The 23,014-nt window shown below is 36.0% G+C and overlaps 1 protein-coding gene across 1 annotated transcript in view; it reads right to left on the reverse strand.

Moving 5' to 3' along the window:
• LOC107745987 (transmembrane protein 163-like) overlaps positions 1-23,014 on the reverse strand; it is a 29,844-nt gene that overhangs the window by 4,945 nt on the left and 1,885 nt on the right. Inside the window, exons 3-7 of the mRNA XM_016560019.1 lie at positions 13,502-13,545; positions 13,312-13,403; positions 10,120-10,216; positions 3,668-3,779; positions 962-1,103 (exon numbers count right to left, since the gene is read on the reverse strand). Coding sequence (XP_016415505.1) covers positions 962-1,103; positions 3,668-3,779; positions 10,120-10,216; positions 13,312-13,403; positions 13,502-13,545 — 487 coding nt within the window. The remainder of the gene's footprint in view (positions 1-961; positions 1,104-3,667; positions 3,780-10,119; positions 10,217-13,311; positions 13,404-13,501; positions 13,546-23,014) is intronic.

Consider the following 23,014-nt stretch of genomic DNA (forward strand, 5'->3'; position numbering starts at 1 on the left):
GCCACCGTTGGTCGGCCCCCTGGAGTCGGCGGCCATTCCTCCTCCATGGCTCCTCTCTCCGTCGGCTCCACCGTGGGTCGCCATTATGGCTGTGGCCTAGGTCCCACCTGGCGCCGTATGCTCCAAGTCCCTCCTGTCGTCTCCCTGGCTCCTTCCTTTGTCCGATCCGCCCTGGTTCCTCCTGTTTCATCCTTGGCTCCTCCCTCCATCGTCACCTCCCTGGACTCTGTCTGCTGGCCCCCTCCTGGGTGTCTGTCCTCCTCCTGAGCCTCCTCCTAAGTTCCCACCCATCCCTCCTTCTGATGTTTCTTCGGCGCGAGGACGCGCCTTCCGGGAGGGGGGCGATATGTCAGGATTTTGGGCTGTCTGTGTGTGTTTTGCTCCCCACAGGCTCCCCTTGACCTAGTTTTTCCTCGTGTGTTCATGCCCATATTTGGTCTTTCCTGTTCCTGTTCCCATTGTGTTTCATTTATTCCAGGTGTGTCTCATCAACCCCTCGTTTAGTTGATTATTTAAGAGTGTTCTGTTCCATTGTCCGGTGTCTAATGTCTTCTGGTTCCCTGTGTTTGTGCTACGTGGATTCCTTTGGATAATCATTAAAGACTGTTATTTGAGTTTATTCCTACGTCTTCTCGTTCTTTGCTCCACGCCGTAGCAGCAAGCGTGACAGCTAAGACCTTCAACAAACATTGTACTTTCCAAAAAGTTATTTAAGTCTGTGTTATTTTAGTACCATGATAGTTTTTGTTAATATTTTGAATTAGAATATTTCTGTTTTCATTTGAAGTTTTTGTAATTTTTATGTTTTGTTTTTTACTGTCTATAGTTTTAGCCTTGGTTTATTTCATTTTAGTTATTTTATAAACTTTAAAGTAACATTTTTGCTTTTACACTTCAAAATGACTCTGTTTACTTAGTGCACCTTTATGTTTTCCGATTTGAATTGGATTTGGACTCTTACTTGACTCCGTAGGCGAGAATGATCAGTCCAATCAGAACCCCGATAGTCCCGTCCAGGTACCAGACGCTAGGTTCGTGTTTGAACACCTCAGCGCTGATGAGGATGGAGAATCCCATGACGGCGCCAACTAGAGAGTTAAAACCTGCAAATGAATAATTACGCACATGTAAAAAAACATCGGAAAGAGCAGCGTGAACGTTCTGCTAAATGTCTACTTTTGTGTTCCACAGAAAAAAATTTATTCATACAGGTTTGGAATGACATGGGGATAAATAAATTGACAACAGTGTTTTTTGATTAAACTTTTGAACTTTTTGAAGCTGAACTTGCCAATTAAAATTGAGGCATCAAAAACATTCTCTTTTTACTTGAAAAAAGTTATTTTTTAGCTAAAATTTAAAAAAGTTTTTAGCTAAACGTACAAATGAAACAAAAAATTTTTTTGTTTTGTTTTTTTGATAATCTTACTAAGCTTACTAATTAAATATGAGACATCAGAAATGTTGGTTACACTTTATTTTACAGTACGTGAACTTACAGTAACTTACCCAAGAAAGGTACTGGGCAGTATAAAGTAACTACATGGTATAAAGTTAGGTTTAGGGATAGGTTCAGGGTTAGTACCTACTGCAGTTATTACCCAGTTATTGCAATTGCTATAATAATTACATAGTATGTACACATGGAACAGGACTGTAAAATAAAGTGCTACCGAAATGTTTCTTTATCTTTACAGATTATAAATCATTGTATTTTGAGATGACTAGTAATTGTGTGCTAACTAGCTGGTGCAGCAGTAGTAGATGTTTGGACAGCTGGTGAATTTCACACACCTGGTTTAGCTGGCGTGTGATTCGCTCATTTACGATGGGTGTGTGTTTGTGCTACTGGAACACTTGGTGCACACACCTGGTTTAGCTGGCGTGTGATTCGCTCATTTACGATGGGTGTGTGTTTGTGCTACTGGAACACTTGGTGCACACACCTGGTTTAGCTGGCGTGTGATTCGCTCATTCACGATGGGTGTGTGTTTGTGCTACTGGAACACTTGGTGTACACAGATGAGTGCTGGTTGACATTAGCGATTACTATCAGACCGTGTGTTTGTGTGTGATATAAATGAATTCCAGGTAAACATGTCAAAATACTTTGCACTGTTTTAAAGTTTAACACTTAAGTGTATAAATAAAGATTATTGGAGTACGTTTTACAAGAAAATATTTCAATTTTCTAAATCAAAATTTCATGTTTAATTCTACTTTAATTCTCATTTCTTTGTAGTTATTTGAAACTAATTTCACCCAGAAATTAGTAAAATACTTTTTTTTTTTTTTAAATGCTCTTTTTTGGCTAAACTTTATAACTTTTTAGCCAAACATACTAATTAAACATAAGACATCCAAATAAATAAATAAATTAGCTAAACTTTAACTTTTTTTTAGCTAAACTGACTAAACATGAGACATTAAAAAAATTAGTTAAGCTTTCTTTTTTTTAACTAAACTTACTCATTGAACATAAGACATTTAAAAATATATATTTTAGCTTTTTTTTTTTAGCTAAACTTACTTATTAAACGTTCATTAGCTCAACTTTTTAACTTTATAGCAAAACCTTTTAAACATGAGATATAAAAAATATATATTTTAGTTAAACTTAACCAAAACTTACTAATTAAACTAAACTTAAGTAAACAAGGCATCAAAAGGCTCTTTTTAGCTAAAATGAGTAATTAATCATAAGACATCAAAAATGCTCTTTATTAGCTCAACTTTTAACCTCTTTAGCTAAACTTACTAAACATGAGACATCAAAAATATGTTTTTAATTAAACTAAACTTCCTAATTACAGACTGCATCAGAGATGTTCTTTTTTTTAGCTAAACTTTTTAACTTTTTAGCTAAACTTACAAATTAAACATGATTTCATAAACAAATTTCATATTTAATTCTACTTGCTGTTTTCAATCAGAAAACAGCAAGTAGAAAACTAGTCAATTTCACAAAGAAAATCCTACAACTTTTTTTTTCAGTGTGATTTTAAAGAAGTTGCAAGTTTGGTCAGTTAGAAAAGTACTAGCACACCTTTTCTCAATTAGCCACATGATTTAATTTTAACTCTGTGTGTGTGTGTGTGTGTGTGTGTTTGTGTGTATACGTCCATCTGTGCGGATATGTCTGTCTCTGCACCCTCCATCTGCTCGTCTGTCTATCTACTCGTCTGTCGTCTTTTCTTTTTCAGTATTTTGAATTTTCTTTTATATTACCAAATGAAAATGCCATAAAAGTAGCCTCTACTATTTTTGAGTTGTATTTTAAGTCATCTGAAGTCATAAAAACATATTTGTTGTCATTTTTGGAGCTTGACCATCTTTCCATCTTTCAGTATATGGAAAAGAGCACATTCTGCTAAACATCTCATGTTTCACAGAAAGGAAACTGTTTGGAACGATTTTTGTAACAAACTTAACATCTGTAATGTGATGTCTAAAGCGTTAATGTTTTGAAAGTAATATTATTTTTGGGAATTGGTTTATTAAGCCAAATATAGTTCAGGTGTGGAATCCTGCTTCTTCCGGCTGGTCGGAAATCAAAATGGGAGGAGCTAAGGTGAAATCAGACCGGACACGTTGCCACGGCACTGTGAATAATAAAGCAGGCTGGCATATCACCACGGTAACCCGGTGGGTTTCCGGGGAAACGTACCGTCGGTGATGAGAGCCCTGCTGGTGAGGACTTTCCCCAGCATGAACTTACAGACGGACAGAATGGCACACACCACCCCGCTGATAACCGAGACGCTGTACAGGAAGTCATCCTGGAGGAAGAGAAAGAGAGAGACGTTATCATACTGAGCACAACGTGACGTTCATAGCGGTCAACTGCACTGTTTTATTCAACAGCAATTCATACTGATATTGACACGCTGTACTGGAAATCAAGGGAGTGTTTAGAATAGAATAGCAAACTCTGTGTAGTATATATACTGTATACTGTGTATTGTTTTTAAATAGGCAACTGTAAGCATTTCAAATACTGTAGTAGTATGCTACACTGTTGTCACAACCTCGTTACAGTGAGTTTAGTATAGTATTTTTGCATTCAAATTTGGGTAAAAATGTAAATTTTGATCAAATAATAAGTCACGTTATATTCTAAATAACATACTACCATAATATTCTTACTATTTCTGCAGTATATAGTATGTAGGCTGTGCACTCGCTGAAGTTAACATTTTGATGTGTTCTGATACTAATGTAGCGTGCTATCGTTTGAAGTGTTTAGCACTTTATAAATACAGTATACACTGCGTAAATACAGTCTAGTATGCGGGTACGTAGTATGTTAGTGGAATGGCATAGTTTGAAACTACGCAGTATGTGAAATTAAGCATTTCAAACTGTAGAATACTAAATTGTTTAATCATTTTATGCATAAAAAAGCATACTGTGCACTTGCTGAAGTAAACAAACCAGGTAATGAGGTTTAATGACAATGTAGCATGTATTGTTTGAAGAGTTACTGCTACATTTCTAACTGTAGAATACTAAATTGTTTTCACATGACCTCATGAAGTGTATGTACAAACATTTATACACTGCACACTTGAAATTAACATTCAAGGTAATGAGGTTTATTAACAATGAGCATACTACTGTTTGAAATGTTTCTTATTGCATAAATACAGAATGTGCTGTCTAGTATGCAGTGTGTAGTATCACTAGCAGAATGGAATATCAGTATACTATTATATTGTTTCTTGTTTTATAATGTGTGATACAGTACACAGTATGCAACAGTAAACATTTTAAACTGTAGCATGCTAAATTATCACAATCCACACATAGAAAAAAACACATACTGCACACTTGCTGAAGTAAACATGCACAATAATGTTTTTTGACAAACTACGGAAATTTATACCGCTGCATAATCAATGCTGTTTCAGTATCACCTTATTTTTTCCGAAAGAGCAGGCGCAGCCATTTGTAAATTTAAAGGGTCTGGCTTCCGGTCTCATCCGCCCAGCTATTTTCAGCTGTACAAACCAGCTTGTTTTGCTGCTTTATATTGCGAACTGGTGTGTCTTACCATATTATTTTAATTTATTATCTTAATTATGAACACTGGTTTGTAGTGCAAACTGTTTAACCATTTACTGCACGTTGTTATTCTTCTCTTTATTTCCCTACAGGGGCTAATGAACCAGAAGTCTCGCACATTCACAGAAAACGGCTTACTTCCACGTTGAAGAATAAGGTGGATACAGTATATATCATGGAGTATGCAGTAAGTGGTATGCTAGCATTCTGGACATAAAGTATGTTCAGAATAGAATACTAGCATGTAGCAGAAGTGTTTCAATTAGTAGCATACTAAATTGTTGTCACATGACATCAAGTGAAACATGCACTTAATGATGTATGCTACTAATTGAAACACTTCTGCTGCATGCTAGTATTCTATTCTGAACATACTTTGATATCACTTATGAATAAAAAATTTGCATACTGCACACTTGCTGAAGTAAACATGCACAGTAATTAATTTTTTTGACAATAATGTAGCATACTACTGTTAATACATACTGTGCTTTATGCAGTTAGTAGTATGCTAGTATTCCAAACATAGCCAAAGTTATGGGCTCTATTCAGAATAGAATACTAGCATACTGTTTCCTAATTAAAAAAACAATAGTTTCAGTATGCAACAGTAAAGAGTTCAAACAGGTGCATACTAAATAGTCATATTCTTCTATGCATAAAAAATTACACTACAATATTATTGTACTTTTTCCTATTAAAAAAGTGAGTATGCAACATTAAACATTTCAAACAGTAGCACACTAAATTGTCACATGACCTCATTAAGTTCATGTTTCCAGGTATGCATGCGAAAATGTGCATACTTCACACTTGCTGAAGTAAAAATAATGTAGCATACTAATATTTGAAATGTCTGTTGCTGCGTAATACATACTATTTCAGTATATACTGTGCAATAGGTACAGTAGATAGCTAATATTTCAAAGACAGCCAAAGTTAGGCTATGTTCTGAATGGAGTACTACCATACTGTTTCCTATTTATAAAAACAGTATGCAGTATGCAATAATCATTTCAAACAGTAGCATACTAAATTGTCAAATGGCCTCATTGCAGTCATGTTACAAGTGCATGATTACAGCTATCCTATGCATACAAAACTTTTAATAATGCACACTTGCTGAAGTAAACATGCAAAGTAATGAGGTCTTTTAATGATAATGTAATATACTATTGTTTTAAATGTCGCTGCATAATACATACTATTTCAGTATACAGTGTATACTGCTCAGTATGCAGTAAATAGTATGCTAGTATTCTGAACCAGTCCAAACCTGGGTATTCCACACATGTAAGTAAGTATAGTATGCATAATGCAAATCTAGTATGTGAAGTAACTATGGATATGTTAAAAAGAAAGCAATATGAATGGAAATAAGGAGTGCAGAGGTGAAAGAGACAATGGAAGGATGCAAAAAAAAAAAGATGAATAAAGTGGCGAGTTGCCTTCTCAGCCCGAGCAGAATCATTAAAATTGCGTGCTGGCCTTGCAGATGTGAAAAAAATGCAACGCTGCAAGGTTCCCAGTATCAAAAATAACGTCCAACACAAACACACAGACAGACACAAACGGACAGTCAATGCATCATCTGTTCCCTCCACATAAAATGCTATGATGGATCTTCTGGTGAGAGAAGCTCATCAATATTGATGTCAGGCAGGTGAAGAAAGCAGAAAACAATGAGGTTTGTGTCTCGCGGATAGTGTCGAACAACGCTAACCCTCCCTGGAGAGTTAAAAACAACCTCATGCCCTCGCATTTATCACAAACGCTGTCTGCCTGCCCGCAAACATCCCACAACGTCTCTCTCAGAAACATCTCTGATCATCCATCTCATCTCTGCCATGAATCAGACGGGGAATTGATAATAATTTGATCATAATTTTTTATGGTTGTGTGTCTTGTGTGTAGTTCCGACCACAGGACCATAAAATTATGTAAACATCATTATTTAGGGCTGTATTTTTTGTGTCATTTAGTCACTTACTTAACTGATTTTGTTTTAATCTAGTAGGTTTATGACAGGAAGTGCAAATGGCGCAGATGGGACTATTCAGTGGAAGATTGTTGTATTGATTTTATAGCACCTGAAAACCAGTCGATCTTTCTCAGAAATGCACACATGGGATTGCGAAAGGGGGCAGTCCATTTCAAACACCTTGTTCAGAACATCCTATTAACATTTCATTAGAGAGCAAAAGACCATGAGAGAGAGAGTATGTGAGAAAAAATAAGAGAGAGAAAAGAAGGAGGGAAGTGTTTCTATTTTTAGGTGGAGCTTGTATGCGCCAAAACCCAGCTTTACACGCTGAGACAGGAACAGGAATCCTCCATAGAGAAGCCAGAGTCCTGATTAAAACATCAGCACAGACTCTCTCTCTCTCTCTCTCTCTCTCTTTCTCTTTCTCTCTGTCTCCTTTCTGGTTATCGTCTTCTCAATTACACCCTAATTTTGTTTGCTAAGCTTTTAAAAATAAAGGTTCTAAAAAGGTTTACAGTCTCATGCCTTATGAGAAAATTACATGATAAAACCTTTTTAGTTCTCATTACGTCATAATAGAACCTTCTTAAGTTCCCATGAGTTTTTGAATTCTCATGATGCCATAAGAGAACCTTTTTTTTAAATTTCCCATTATGTCATCGTAGAATTTTGTTGTTGTTGTTATTTTGACATTGTATAACCTTTTTCAGTTGTCAATGCCATCGTAGAAGCTTTTTTTTGTAGTTTATGTCATCGTAAAAACTTTTTTAGTTCTTAGGTCATCGTAGAACTTTTTAAAGTGTTCGTTATGTCATCGTAGAAACGTTTAAATTTTAGGTAATCATAGCAGCTTTTTTTAGTTTTTGTTATGTCATCATAGAAGCTTTTTTAAGTTCTTAGGTCATCATATAACCTTTTTTAGTTTTCGCTATGTCATCGTAGAAGCTTTTAATTCTAGGTCATGGTAGAAAATTTTTTACTTTTCGTTATGCCATTGTAGAAACTTTTTTAATTTTAGGTCATCAATAAACCTTTTTCAGTTTTCGTTATGTCATCAGAGCCTTTTATCTATTATATCATCATAGAAACTTTTCATTCTTATGTCATCGTAGAACCTTTTTAGTTGTCAATATGTCATTGTGGAACCTTTTTTAGTTTTCGTTATGTCATCATAGAAACTTTTTTAGTTCTTAGGTCATCGTAGAAAATTTTTTAGTTTTCGTTGTCATCATAGAAACTTTTTTAATTTTAGGTTATTGTAGAAAATTTTTTTAGTTTCCGTTATGTCATCATAGAAACATTTTTAGTTTTAAGGTCATCATAGAAAATTTTTTTTGTTTTCATTATGTCATCGTAGAAACATTTTTAGTTTTAAGGTCATCATAGAACATTTTTTTTGTTTTCGTTATGTCATCGTAGAAACATTTTTAGTTTTAAGGTCATCATAGAACATTTTTTTTGTTTTCGTTATGTCATCGTAGAAACGTTTTAATTTTAGATCATCATAGAACCTTTTTTAGTTTTCATTATATCATCAGAGATACCTTTCAGCTATATCATCGTAGAAACTTTTAATTCTTATGTCATCGTAGAACCTTTTTTAGTTGTCAATATGTCATTGTAGAACTTTTTTGAGTTTTCGTTGTCATCTTAGAATCTTTTTTTTTTTTAATAATAGCACTGGTTCTTTAGAGCATCTATGTACTGATGTTTCTAGAACCCAAGAGGGGTTCATTTGTAAAACAAGTAGCAAGACTTGACACAAAGTTCATAATGTGATTGCTTTGATTGGTTCTTGATTGAAAAGAGGATTATTTCCTTTCCTTCAAGTAATGTACAGTAGCAGTGGAGTCTTTACACCACAGAGGCAGTACCAGACCAAGGCTTTCAGTGTCTCGTTTCATCACAGGAAGACGGATGGAGAGCTAGATTGAGAGAGAGAGCGAGTGATAGTAGAGGGGTACTGAAGAACTGGTTTAGGGGAAACTATTTCCCCTCTTCATGTTGCCTGGCAACAGTGATATCAGACTATTCTAATCTCGTCTGTGACTTCACACCTTGTCTCCGTCGTGTTCATTCAGCTTTACACTTCTGCTGTTTAGCAGGCGCCGTTAGTTCCAGCCGAGGGAGAACTCACTCAACCGACGACATGAAAAGATAGTGTTGTGTTTGTGTGTGGCATCCTTCACCTGACAGACTCTTGAATGGAGTTTACAGTCAATAAAATGCCAGCGGGGAAATAAGATATGAGAGTACGGAAGCTTAGAGCAAATAAACACGAAAATATATTTAGAAAATGACAGAATCAAATCAGCTTAGAAAATAACATAACAGTTGTTTGCGACAATCAATAAGTGAATCAGGTGAAAAGCCAAGAACAATCAATCAGTCAACCAATCCAATGAATTAATGAATCAGTGTGTGAGTGAATGAAAAAAGAATGAATCAATGGAGCAATCAATCAACCAGCCAATTAATGAATCAGTGAGTGAATAAACAAACAAACAAATGAATGAATCAACCATTGGAAAAATCAATCAGCCAATTCAATGAATAAATTAGTGAGAGAATAAACAAACAAATCAATGAATCAACCAATCCAATAAATAAATCAGTTAGTAAATGAACAAAAATACAAATTAATGAATCAACCACTGGATCAATCAGTCACTAATCAAACGAATGAGTCGGTGAGTAAATAAAAATAAAATAAAATAAAAATAAAAAATAGGAATGAATCAAGTACTGGATCAATCAGTCAGCAATCAAACGAATGAATCAGTGAGTAAATGAACAAACAAACAAACGAATGAATCAACAACAGGTAACAACCAACCAATGCAAAGAAGAAATCAGTGAGCGAATGAACAAACCAAATGAATCAAACAACCACTGGAACTATCAATCAACCAATCCAATGAATGAATCAGTAAGTGAATGAACAAACAAATGAATCAACCACTGAAATAATCAATCAACCAATGCAATGAATAGATCAATGAGTCAGTGAATTAACAAATGAATCAACCAACCAAATAAGATGCTGAATTATGTGTTAGCTGTTTTCTTACCACTTCTGGTTGCAGTTTTGTGGCAAGATCATGGATCGCTTTCACCAGGATAGTGATGGCCGACAAGATGAACACGACTCCGAGGATGGCACACGCTCTGGAAAACACACAAGGTACATTGAGTAAACCACAACATCAATCCAACTGATGCTTTATTGAGTTCACGGTCTGATTCACTTAATAAAACACAACTCTGAAGCTTCTGCTTGCTTTAGTATCTCGTTCTTATTAGGCCTGTCAAGCCCTGCGTTTATAAATGAAGGCGGCGGGGGCTGTAGTTGTCTAATCAAGCCTGGTTAATAGGCGCAGGCATCTGTTCCACTATTTACTCTGCCGCAGGGGTAGGCCTAGTTGGGGTGAAATCTGGTGAAGTTTTAGGGCCTTTCTGCTCTATTTCTTACACGGGGATCATAACGGGTTTAGCAAGCTTAGTCCGTTAAGTCTGTGTTTTGGTTAGTGATTAATTAATCAAACCAAACAAACACACCCAGCTAGATACAGTCTCGGGAGATCAAATTAAAATGAAATTAAGACATGCAGATTAATTTAATCTAGTTTATCTCATAAAATCAGGCCAAGGAGGAACCCCGCTGATGCTGGAGAGATGTTTGTTTGATGGGTTTGATCATGTCTGGTTTGATAGTCCATTCAATTTAATATTTAGTGTGTTAGAAATATTTTTATCAATACAAACATACATTAAAAATTCTATCTATTTTCAATCTGAAAAGTTGTGATTTTAATTAGAAAGTTAACAAAACATATTTATTCTTTGAGGTTCTGATTGACAATCAAAATGCTATTTGCAAGCTAATTTGTGTGTGTGAGTTAACCTTACTAACCACTTAGCAACTCCCTAAGAACTACTCAGAACACCCCAATAATGCCCTATTGACTACACAGAACACACTGACATCCACCTAGCAACCACCTAGCTATGCCCTAGAAACCATGCAGAACAAACTAGCAGCCACTCAAAACACCCTAGCAACACTAGCTACCTACTGTAGCAATGCCCTAGAAAAAAAAGAAAAAAAAAAGTCAAGTGACGTGACCCATACTCGGAATTTGTGCTCTGCATTTAACCCATCCGAGTGTACACACACACAGAGCAGGGGGCAGCCTCGAACCCGCGAGCTAAGACTCGAACCCTCAACGTTTGGGTTACAAGTCCAACTCTCTAACCATTAGGCCACGACTGCCCCATGCAAAACACAATAGCATCACCCTAGCAACCACCTACTGTAGCAATGCCCTAGAAACCACTCAGAACATAATAGCATCACCCTAGCAACCACTCAGAACACCCTAGCAACCACTCATATATGAATCGAGATTCTGTCTTCTAACGATTCTAATGGATTCTCAAGTTTCAAAATCAATGTTCTAAAGCAGCAGTTCTTAATACTGTTCCTCGCGTCCCCCTGCTCTACATGCTCTGCATCTCTCTCTCTCTCTTTCTCATTCAGCTCAGCTCCAAAAATTAATTGTTACAATTATACACGTATTTTCACATAGCTATGAGAAGCGTTATACATGGACGCGAGTGCAGTTGCCGTACTGTATTAAAGCTTTAATCAGGATAAAACCGTATATTAAAGCTAACATAAGCAGTAGCATTTACAAATAACAGCATATCTAAAAGTATGAGGCAACAACAAACAAAAAACATAGGCCTACTGACCCATACTCGGAATTTGTGCTCTGCATTTAACCCATCCGAGTGTACACACACACAGAGCAGGGGGCAGCCTCGAACCCGCGAGCTAAGACTCGAACCCTCAACGTTTGGGTTACAAGTCCAACTCTCTAACCATTAGGCCACGACTGCCCCATGCAAAACACAATAGCATCACCCTAGCAACCACCTACTGTAGCAATGCCCTAGAAACCACTCAGAACATAATAGCATCACCCTAGCAACCACTCAGAACACCCTAGCAACCACCTACTGTAGCATTGCCCTACAAACCATGCAGAATGCACTAACATCTACCTAGCAATGCCCTAGCAACCAGTCAGAACACTTTAGTAACCACATATAGCCACTCTATAGGAATCACTCAGCACAAACTAACAACCACCCAGCGAAATCTCGCGTAGCATCGCACTGATTTTTGCACTCACATTTTCTTTAAAGGGGTGGTTGATTGCGATTTCACTTTTTTAACGTTAGTAAGTGTGTAATGTTGCTGTTTGAGCATAAACAATATCCGCAAAGTTAGGAAGCTGAAAGTTCAATGCAAACGGAGATATCGTCTTTCAGAGTGGTGTGGAATAAAGGTAAATTATGTGAAAAATAATGCGTTTTTTTTTAAACTAAGCATTAACACATGTTAGACTGCACCCCATAAACACATTCAAGCCTAGAAAAAAAAACTGTGAACCACCCCTTTAAAAACTGCTGTGGTAAATCATTATTCTCAAATGGTTTTACTCTTTATGAGTCTGGAGTCCAGTGGATATGTCATCTTGCTAATGCAGCCCACGTTATGATGTAATCTGTCTCCACGGCAATCCACATCCCCGCAGATTCCCCCAGAGACCCATGGCTTCATGGCACATTACAAACGGAGTCATTAATGTGTGTGTCTGCACAGTACTATCTAGTCGGCTGATGCAACCACGCTTCTGCCTTTGTCCTGTGTCTCTCTTTCTCTGCTTCCTGTTCTTTCTTTCCGTTCACAAAGCCCTCCCGCCCTTTCGCCATCTCTATTCTGTCCTTCAGCCGATAATGGACGCCGAACACAGAAAGAGACTGTCTAAAGACCCTCTTTAGACATGAAACCCAGAGCGGGGCCACTTCCTGTGGGACCGGAGAGTCTGTCTGCCTGGCCTCCATCCATCAAAGCTGGTGGTCTTTAGAAAACGTTAACCTGCTTAGGTAAATTACACTAATTTTGTCTTAAAGATACAGCACATCTGAAAACATGATCATTTTAACGACCACTATTTGGTTAGATAATTAGTTGTGCGTCTCGTTTGACCACAAAACGCCCACTAATGTTCTCCTTCAGCATGTCAAAATCTCAACATCGTTACCTTGAAAGATCAGTCTAACCTTCTGCTCTCCTTGTTGCCCAGAAACGATGTCTAATTGGCTACTGACACTACTCAGAATCCCCCGCAGAGCACAAACTATACCACGTCCCCCATGTTTGCTTTAATAGAGGAAGGATCACATGTACTCACATGTATTCTCTGTGTGCTGAATGGACAGCCGCCGCATTACTGTATCGCCAAATCACGATTATGGAGGACAGGACATCCAGAATGGCATCAAACTGCAAACAAATGAACCACACTGATGAAGTGAAGCATTAAAGCATTAAAGACTGTGAAATAATGACCATTTAATGATATGAAGTGTTCACATACTTACAGCAAACCCAAACGCTGATGCACTATGCCGCATTATAGAAACAGCTACAAAAGAAAAGAGGAAAAGTTCGTTCAAATGAAAATTATTTCAACTTAAAATGTTTTATTTTTTATTTTAAATGAATTAATACATTTTACCATTTTAAACTTTCAAACTTTAATTGTGAAGTGTTTAAATAATGAATTAATAATGAATTTTTTACCTTTAAAACAGTTCATTAGTTGGAAAATTTTTAAATGTGTAGTGTTTAATTTTTGTATATTTTTTATTTAAAAATAATAAATACATACAAAAATAAAAAGAGAGTTCATAAGTTGGAAAAACTGTAAATGTGAAGCGTTTAATTTTACAAAATATTGTTTTTAATTAATTCATTAATTAACTATCAAATTAATAAATAAACTATCTTTTAAATTAAATAATTAAGTTTAATTAAGTTTAATTAAATTAAATAATTAATTAAGTTTAAGTTTATTAGTTGAACAAACTTTAAATGTGAAGTGTTTAATTTTTTTTAAATATTGTTATATTTAAACAAACAAACAAATACATACAGATAAACTTTAAATGTGGAGTGTTTTTTTTATATTTTTTAAATAAATTAATACATTTTACTATTAAAAGTCCATTAGTTATTTTTTTAAATATTTTATTTTAAATTAATTAATTAATTAATTTTACAATTAAAAAAATAAATAAAGTTAATTAGTCAGACAAACAGATAATCCCTTTAACAATATGCTATGCCGGTAATGGAAATGTTATGAATTAATGTGAATTTCAATTCCTTTACTTTTCACAGCTTGTTTCCAGTCACCATCCACTCCGGCATTCAGGAAGAATATAGTGTTAATATTGATTTTGATACTGTAAGTGTTTGTCTCAAATACATATCTAAACATTATGCATTCCCCTGCTGTAAAACTGTGTGTTTGAATGATTGCCAGCAAGTAAAGTGGCCTGGATCAGATTTAATCTCTTCACACTGTGATGTCAGCACATGGTGTGGATCTGAGCTACCCAAACGGCAGTGTGGCTTGTGTCCAGTTATCGACTTTATATTGACCTCTAATGCATCTGAATCCTCCAACCTGAGACTGGATGAGTGATCCGAGATATTCCACCCACCTCTACAGGGTCAGCCAAACTCTTAAAAGTACCCAGGTCTGTGTTTCAGGACAGTAACTTATGCATCTATTTTCCTTGTGCAATTGAATGTACAGTACAGCAATACAGAATACACTACACAGTATGATAAAGAATAAGAATTTAGAGTGAAATATGGTACATTATAGTGTAAACCTATTTTTTTGGGGAACAGACTCCAAACGTTCTATGAATGTTTTCTTCAGGTTCTATTTTTTGTAGTGTAGAAATATTCCAGGAAACACAGAACATTCCCCTAATGTTAGTGGACGATTCTTGTTTGGTTATTTTTTGGGGAACCAATTCCAAATGTTCTCTTTAGATCCTATCTGTGCAGTATCCCAGCAAACATGGAATGTTCCCCTAATGTTAGCATATGGTTCCGGTTTGGTAGTTTTTGGAGGAACAAACTCCAAAAATTCTAAAAATGTTCTATTTAGTTTCTGAATGCCTGGATAATGACTAAATAAAGGTGCTCGCAAACATCCAGCCTTGCCAAAGGTCTATAATAACCATGCTCAAATACACCAGCGTTAGTCTTTAGCTAAAGTTTCCACACACATTCGAATGGCAGAAGTCATTACTCAAAAACAAACACACACTCTCTCTGTTCCTCAGGAACACCGTTAAAAATGAATAACGGAGCTGCTGCGGCATGAGATTAAAGATTTAGCAGTTTCTAAATATAAATTATGTTCCTTTTAGTGAAATCCACTCTGTTTTAGACGTCTCGCGCCAGCCGAATTCAAGTCCTCAAGAGGCCATTCTCAAGAAACACATTGACAGTCTATAAAACATCCATAATCTGTGCAGTCATTCATTGTCCTGCAGAATCCCGTCGGACACACTAGAAGTTTTCACTAAAAAAACCACACGTTGTCTCGGGAACAACATCTACATCTTAATCATACAGCAAACTTTAGGGGGGTTAGTTGTACCACATGCAGTGCATCTTGGGTAACAGGCAAGGATTTATGGAGAGTTGTGTATCTGTGGAACGCTGAAACCATTCCCTGCTCATTAAGAAGTCATATTTATGCTGATATTCATGTGAAGTCAGCAGCTTCTACAAGGAGTGCTGATACTGCGGCCAGAGCCGATCATGAAAACTATGAAGCTCGTAAAACCGTAGGATAGGATCACAATGATGCATCATGTGTATGAAGGATTACTGTGGGTAATTCAGCTTCTGTCTTATCATTGATGTAAAAATGACCAACAAAACACTTTGAATGGATATTGACTTTCATAGGCACATCACAGAACGCAATTTTGTGCAAAAAAATATCGCTAACTGCTGCTAACTTAACTAATTTATGTAAGTAGGACATATTTTTACAGTTTCTTAAAGCTGTTTCTTCAGATGTATTTACCAGGCTGTGTCTCTTAATGTCATTTATTAAATAATTTATTATATTTACTATAAATTATTGTTCTGATAAATTGCGAAATTATTGTAAAACATTTTTGACATTCTTTTTTGCCTTTATTTGACAGGACAGTAGAGGTGAAAAAGGAAACAATATGTTTGTCATGTTTTGTGAGCAAATGTGATTTGTAGGACACAAAATTTGGCGCAAGTATTCAATTTGGTGCAATATTTTCCATTACAGTACATTATGAGTTAGGCAAGTCACCTGAACTAAAATTGCGCTATTTATCATCTCTCATAAAGCTACGGCACCGAAATGTTGGTCTGGTAACGTTTTTACCTTTACTTTATTTTTGGACTTTATTTGATACCATTCCGTGAACCGTTTATTGATTGCTGTATTAGCATTTCACTATACAGGTGCATCTCAATAAATCAGAATGTCGTGGAAAAGTTCATTTATTTCAGTAATTCAACTCAAATTGTGAAACTCGTGTATTAAATAAATTCAATGCACACAGACTGAAGTAGTTTAAGTCTTTGGTTCTTTTAATTGTGATGATTTTGGCTCACATTTAACAAAAACCCACCAATTCACTATCTCAACAAAATAGAATACTTCATAAGACCAATAAAAAAAAAAAATTAGTGAATTGTTGGCCTTCTGGAAAGCATGTTCATTTACTGTACATGTACTCAATACTTGGAGGGGGTTCCTTTTGCTTTAATTACTGCCTTCCACGACATTCTAATTTATTGAGATGCACCTGTATTTGGTGAAGTATAAAATTTTTTTTTAAGTAATAAAGTACCATTACTGAAAATTATCGGCATGTAACATTTTATTTGACTTTTGTCGTTAACAGTTCTGCACATTTGTGTTGCGTTATGTCTGTTTGCGTGTTGTACGGATCATGCAAACCTGCATAATTCATACATTACTGTAATGAAAAATATCGCAACACTGTTTTTGTGCCTACTTTTGTATTTTACAGTCACTTTGAGGAAATGTAGCTCAAAAAACCTGACAAACACCCATTCTTGCAGGTTATGAATGTTACGAGAACATTCAAGAAAATTTGCGTAACATATACAGTATTGAAAAAAAAAACGTGTTTGTGTTTTCCGTATTTTACAAATCAGCATTTGAGCATATGTGGCTCAAAAAAAGCTGATACACATTCCAGTAGGTTATGAATGTTTGATTTACGAAAACACATGAGAAAATTTGCATTACCCGTACAGTATGCTAATGAAAAATATTGCAACATTGATTTTGTGTTTACTTTTGTATTTTTCAAATCACATTTAAGCATATATAGCTAAAATGACAAGCACCCATTCTCCCAGGTTATGGATGTTTAAACACATGCAGTCTAACACAGTGAACGAACATGCTGCTGCTATGCGGCAAGAACCATTTTGTGACACTTATTCTCAGATGTATCAGTGGCGCATGGTGTGTAAACTCATTGAAGATCTTGTCCTTGGAAGCTTTTGCTAGTCTCATGGATCAGCAGCACAAACAGATGTTGATTAAAATAGATGTTCATGGTTTGTTGTGTGTAACTGGACTTTCTACTTTCTTTTTAGGTGTGTCTTCTGTGAAAATAGGGCAGAATCTTTAGAGACGGCGAGTCGCAGAATGTTGAAATCCAACACAACAGCTGCTCTGAAAATCCTGTCTTCTGCTCGGTCTGTCTTTCTGCCTCGCACACACACACACACACAAGCATCTTCACACACAAACCAAAACAGGGAATGTGATCTAGTTTCTGTGTCAGAGCTGGTGAATAAATTTGCATGTTGTTATCACTTGCAGGACGTTTTCAACAATCTTCTGATACGACACAAGTCTGGAGTCGCATGAAAGACTTTTGACTGGTCAGTGTTGTTATGATACTACAAAAACGAAATACCTAAACTAATACTAGATTATAGATTATTAAGTTATAAATATTTATACAAATATTCATATTTAACATTTTCTAATTATGATTAAGTCAAGTTGCATACAGTCAGTAGCCTATATTAGAGCTGAGTCCAAATTAAGCTACATTTTAGACACAATATTGTCAATATGGACTGTTTTGTTCTATTTTGCCATTCATTGCATCTTCGATCAACACGGTGGTGTTTATTCTGGAATGATTCAGGCTTCTGAATGAATCAATCAATGATTCAATAAGCCATTCATACAACTGCTAAATTTGAAACTGCATACCAGTATGCTATTCTTACTATTTTTAATATCTTTTTTAATATATCTTTTTTTATAGTGTCTCATAGTAGGTAGGCTATATACGTCAGGCCTACTACAAAAGCTAATCTGACTGAAACTAACACTAATACTAAAACTAATGGTAAACCTTTGGCTAATAAATTAGCATTTAAAGCTAATAGATTAGGATATTTTAGTTGATATCAGTTAGTTAATTTTAATAGCAGTAGCCTACTCTCGCGAACACTAATAATGCTAAGACTAAAGCTAATAAAGACCTGATATCAGTTATGATAATAGAAAACTTAATCTAATATTGCCAACACTTGTGCTAAAATGAATGTTAAAGCAAATATATATAGATAGGCCTATTCCATTCCACTAGATATCCGTCTGACTCCATGAGACTGTGACTTTTTTAAGCCTTTCATCTATTTGTTCTCACAAACCTGTTTACTTGACTCACTGTGTTGATGTTTTAAAAAAACCAGGAGGCGCAGAAGAGGGCAAAGCGCCTCCACCTCTCTTCTCTCTCTCTCTCTCTCTATCTGTCTTCCATCTTTTATTTTTAGACTCGGGGCTCTATGGGAGTTGGCATGCTGGCTTTTACAGACTGGTAGTGCTGAATGCATTAATATGAGAGCGAACTACCCCTCCTCTATCTGTGACCTCTCCTCGCCAGTGTGATATTTACATTCTGTGCCTAGCGCGAGAAAAATGTCCACACGCACACGCATACTAAATTCGTTTTCTTCAGTCTGAAGTCAGTTAACTCTTCAGGAACTGACATTTAAATACATTTCGCTGGTCCAAATAGGGCTTATTTCCCGCAATGGAGAAATTTCTGGACGTGTTTATTAGGTTTGGAGGTATGTGAGCGCATTTGTCCGTGTGTGTGTGTGAAGCAGAAGACACTCTGTCGCTGACAGCGTGTTAATTGGCTGCGCTGGAAGCCGCGAGACATCTGGGAATTCAGCTCTCACAGACTGGTATATATTAGACCGTTTCTCTTCTTCTCCTCCTTTACTTCCATCCTTCCTTCTTTCTGCCTTCATCAGTTTCCAAACGCCTCTAAAACGTACACAAACCCTCGCCAGCCGCACACACACGTTCGGTTCCTTCGGGCTGACAGGAGTAGCGCAGCCGTTAATGAAAAACCAGCCGTCCCGCTTACACTTCAGATAGCGTAGCATCACAAGTGCTTCAGGGAAGATAGCGAGACTCGGATCGCCTAATCAGACACTTTATCTGAACCGGTTAAAACCATAATCCAGCCATCAAATATAGATTTGATCTTCTCAAAACCCATACTGACCCAAATGCACGCCACCCAAACATAACGCTGGTGCTCTTGAAGACTTTGTGGAAGTGGAGATGGGATTTTTATAGCTTTTAGCGCATATTTAATGAGGGCTCTATACGCTAATGTACTTCTAAACAGTGTGGCAGACGAAAAATGGGTGACAAAATCACACAGACTTACATTAAAGAGGGTTAAGAGTCATTTATAGAGAGTAGGATATCATAGAGACTTGGGATGGACTTGGGCCAGTATAAAACTATCTAGCAACCACCCTAGCAATAAAACAGCTATACCACTAGTGCTGGGTAGATTACTTGCAAATTGTAGTCTGTTACTCCAAATTACATTCAAAATTGCATGACAGATATTGTTGTAGTAACATAATCTATTTCATTACACACTTTAGGTAATATAACCAGACTACTTTTTGATTACTTTTGATTTAAATAGGATAGTCTTGAACCATATTGATATAAAAATACAAAAATAAATAAAATGGAGTGCATTAAACATTACATCATATCAAGGTTTCCCTTGATAAAAATGAATCAAAAGCTAATAATTAAATCATAAAAATGTAAAACTAAAATAAATCATTTTGAAATAGCAACAATCAAAATAAAGCACTTACTAAAAAAGATGAATGCGACCGTTAACCAATAGCCTATAGAGAAATGTCAACATGCAAATGTGTTATAACTTATTAATTAATTAATTAATTAATTAATATATTATGTGAAAGAGGTTCGGCTGACAAAAAAAAAGTTTGGGAATCCCTAAATAAGAAATAAATAAGAAATAACGTGTAAATAAGAAATAACGTGAATGTGTGCATTTTAATGTGTTTGAACGGCAAAAGCTTTCCATAAATTATGAATCCATAAATTATGAATAATTTATTGTTATTATGTGAATAATAGGCTAATAGTGTAATCAATAAAAAAAGTAACTGTAGTGTGATTATGAGTATTTTAAAATGTAAAATAATCTAATTACAAGTACTTAATTTTTGGAATCTGATTACGTAATCCAGATTACATGTAATCAATTACTGCCCAGCTCTGGTTACCACCCAGAACACCCTATCAAGCAACTACATAGCAATCACCCAGAGCATCCTAGGAACCACACAGCAACTCTCCAGAACACCCTGACAACCTGCATGGAGATCAAGATGGGATTTTGTTGCTTTTAGTGCATTTTTATTAACTTGGAGGACTCATATCACATGGCTCTCTGGAATACTTGATTCTGATTGGTCAGTCACGACTTTCTGAGGTGTGTTATTCACCAATAACAACTGTTGTCATTAGCAACGCTGAATAACACACCACTCATCTGGGTATTTGAGGCTGGCGCTTCTTTCACATCTCTCATATCACACCACCACTGCTTTCGTCATTTCCTTCATAAAAATATCAAACTAATATAAAAAATAAAACAAATAAAAAAAGATGTTTTTTTTTATTTGGATGCATCAACTTGGTTTTCAAGACAAGGTCAATTCCTTGAAAACAAAAATGCCGATCAAATATTTTGTTTTCCGACATATGCTTCTTTATACAGTATAGCAATATTTGCTAGTAGTTGAAAAGTTTGTGTGTTTGAATGTCTTGGAAGGGTTAAACAGGAACAAGAAGCGAGTGTACTGGAGAGGCTTTCTGTCAAGTATTTTTATATTATGATGCTAAATGCTAATGCTAACACTAAATCATATCTCTTGTATCACTTCTGCAATCCTGTCACATAATATAATAATTTCAACTCAAATCAACATATTTCAATTTATGTAGGATAATTTTAAGTTAACTGCTCACAAAATAAACCATTTTGTCAATGAAATGGTGGTTGTTCATGCCATTGCTAGCTGCTAAAGCTAGGGTGTTGCTATGCTATTGCTAAGGTTTTCTGAGTGGCTGTTAGCGCATCGGTTGCTATGGTGTTCTGGCTGGTTTCTAGGGTGTTGCTAGGTGGTTGCTTAATAGCCCAAGTCAAAAGGCCATTAGCAAGCACCACAAATAAATGCAGAACAAATCAAAATCCTCAGATAGTTATTGTGTTTTTCACAGGTTAATTTACCAAAACAATTAGCTCTCTCTCTGGCATTTGCCCTTACCCGCTGTCTGCAATCATTTCATTTCCTTTGACGCCAAAACATTGCCATTACAGATAGATTGAGACGACTAAATTACAACATCCCTCAGGCTTCGCTGCTCTAGAGTTGCTATGTGACTGAATCTTCACAGCCTGGCAACGTGTGTCCCAGAGTCCCTGTCCAACTCTGGAAGTGTAAGGTGAGTCATTTTGATCCCGAGGGACGGAGCACAGAGCAAGAAACCATTCCCTCAAAATCATACATCAAATCCAGTGCGGGGCTTCTCTTAGCTGCTCCAAGATTAAACCACATGGCCAGGAACCAGTCTACAAAATAATTAAGCGCACTTTGTGCTGAGAAAACAACAATAGTCTGCATAAGGCCATCTTGAGTATCCCAGCTTAAAGATTTAACAGAATATTCGGGGTTCATGTTAAGCTCTATCAAAAGCATTTGAGGCATAATGCCGATTAAGCCTAAAATGTCCCTCAGATCTTTACGGAAATGTAAGGATGAGTTTACTGCATTTTGGGATACAGTATTCTAGAAAACAGCAACTGTGATCCAGGTAGGGATATGCCGGTATCAAATTTTCATGTTGCGATTAATTGCTAATGCTTTTATCACGGTATGCGGTATTATCACGCTATTGAAATTTAGTTTTAAAAAGTGCTGTCATAATACAGTATAACAGGTTTAATAAAATTTTTCTTATAACAAAAATAACTGAACATTTAAATGCAATAAAGCAATACAGAAAAATGTATAAAGTCAAAAGTTTTACACAGATTAAAGTGCAAAAGAACTATAAAGACCAATAGGTATCACTTTACAATAAGACCTCATTAGTTAACCTTAGTTAATGCATTAACATTCACAATGATTCATTACCGTGATATATGCATTACCGAATACCGGCACAAGTCTAGATCCAGGTATTGCATGCATACTGAACATTCACAGTATACAGTCTATATAGTACAGAAATAGTAAGGATAGTATGCAAGTATGCTATTGAGAATGTAAAATTCTCTCCACAGTAGATTAAACGCTTTAAAACAAAAAAATGTATGATCACTTTTCTTTGACAGTTTCGCGGTTTTGTACCTCTGAGGATATTCTGTATTGGTAGCTGAGAATAAAGTGTGCTATTAATGTAATTGGTTTACGATGTTCCCGTGTGTCCTGTTTATCCTGTGCACTTTCTTTCAGCGATGATTATCAAAGTAATCTTGCAGAACAGCCATGGAGAAACTAGTCAAACCTGATCTTGTGTATCAAGCTCATGGCACTGAACCAAACTACACACCGCTGTTGGCTCTGTTCGGCCCAGAATAAATTTGTAAAATAATATGATATACTCACACACACACAAA

This window comes from Sinocyclocheilus rhinocerous, unplaced genomic scaffold, assembly GCF_001515625.1.
Source record: "Sinocyclocheilus rhinocerous isolate Xijiao unplaced genomic scaffold, SAMN03320098_v1.1 scaffold1339, whole genome shotgun sequence".
NCBI lineage: Eukaryota > Metazoa > Chordata > Actinopteri > Cypriniformes > Cyprinidae > Sinocyclocheilus > Sinocyclocheilus rhinocerous.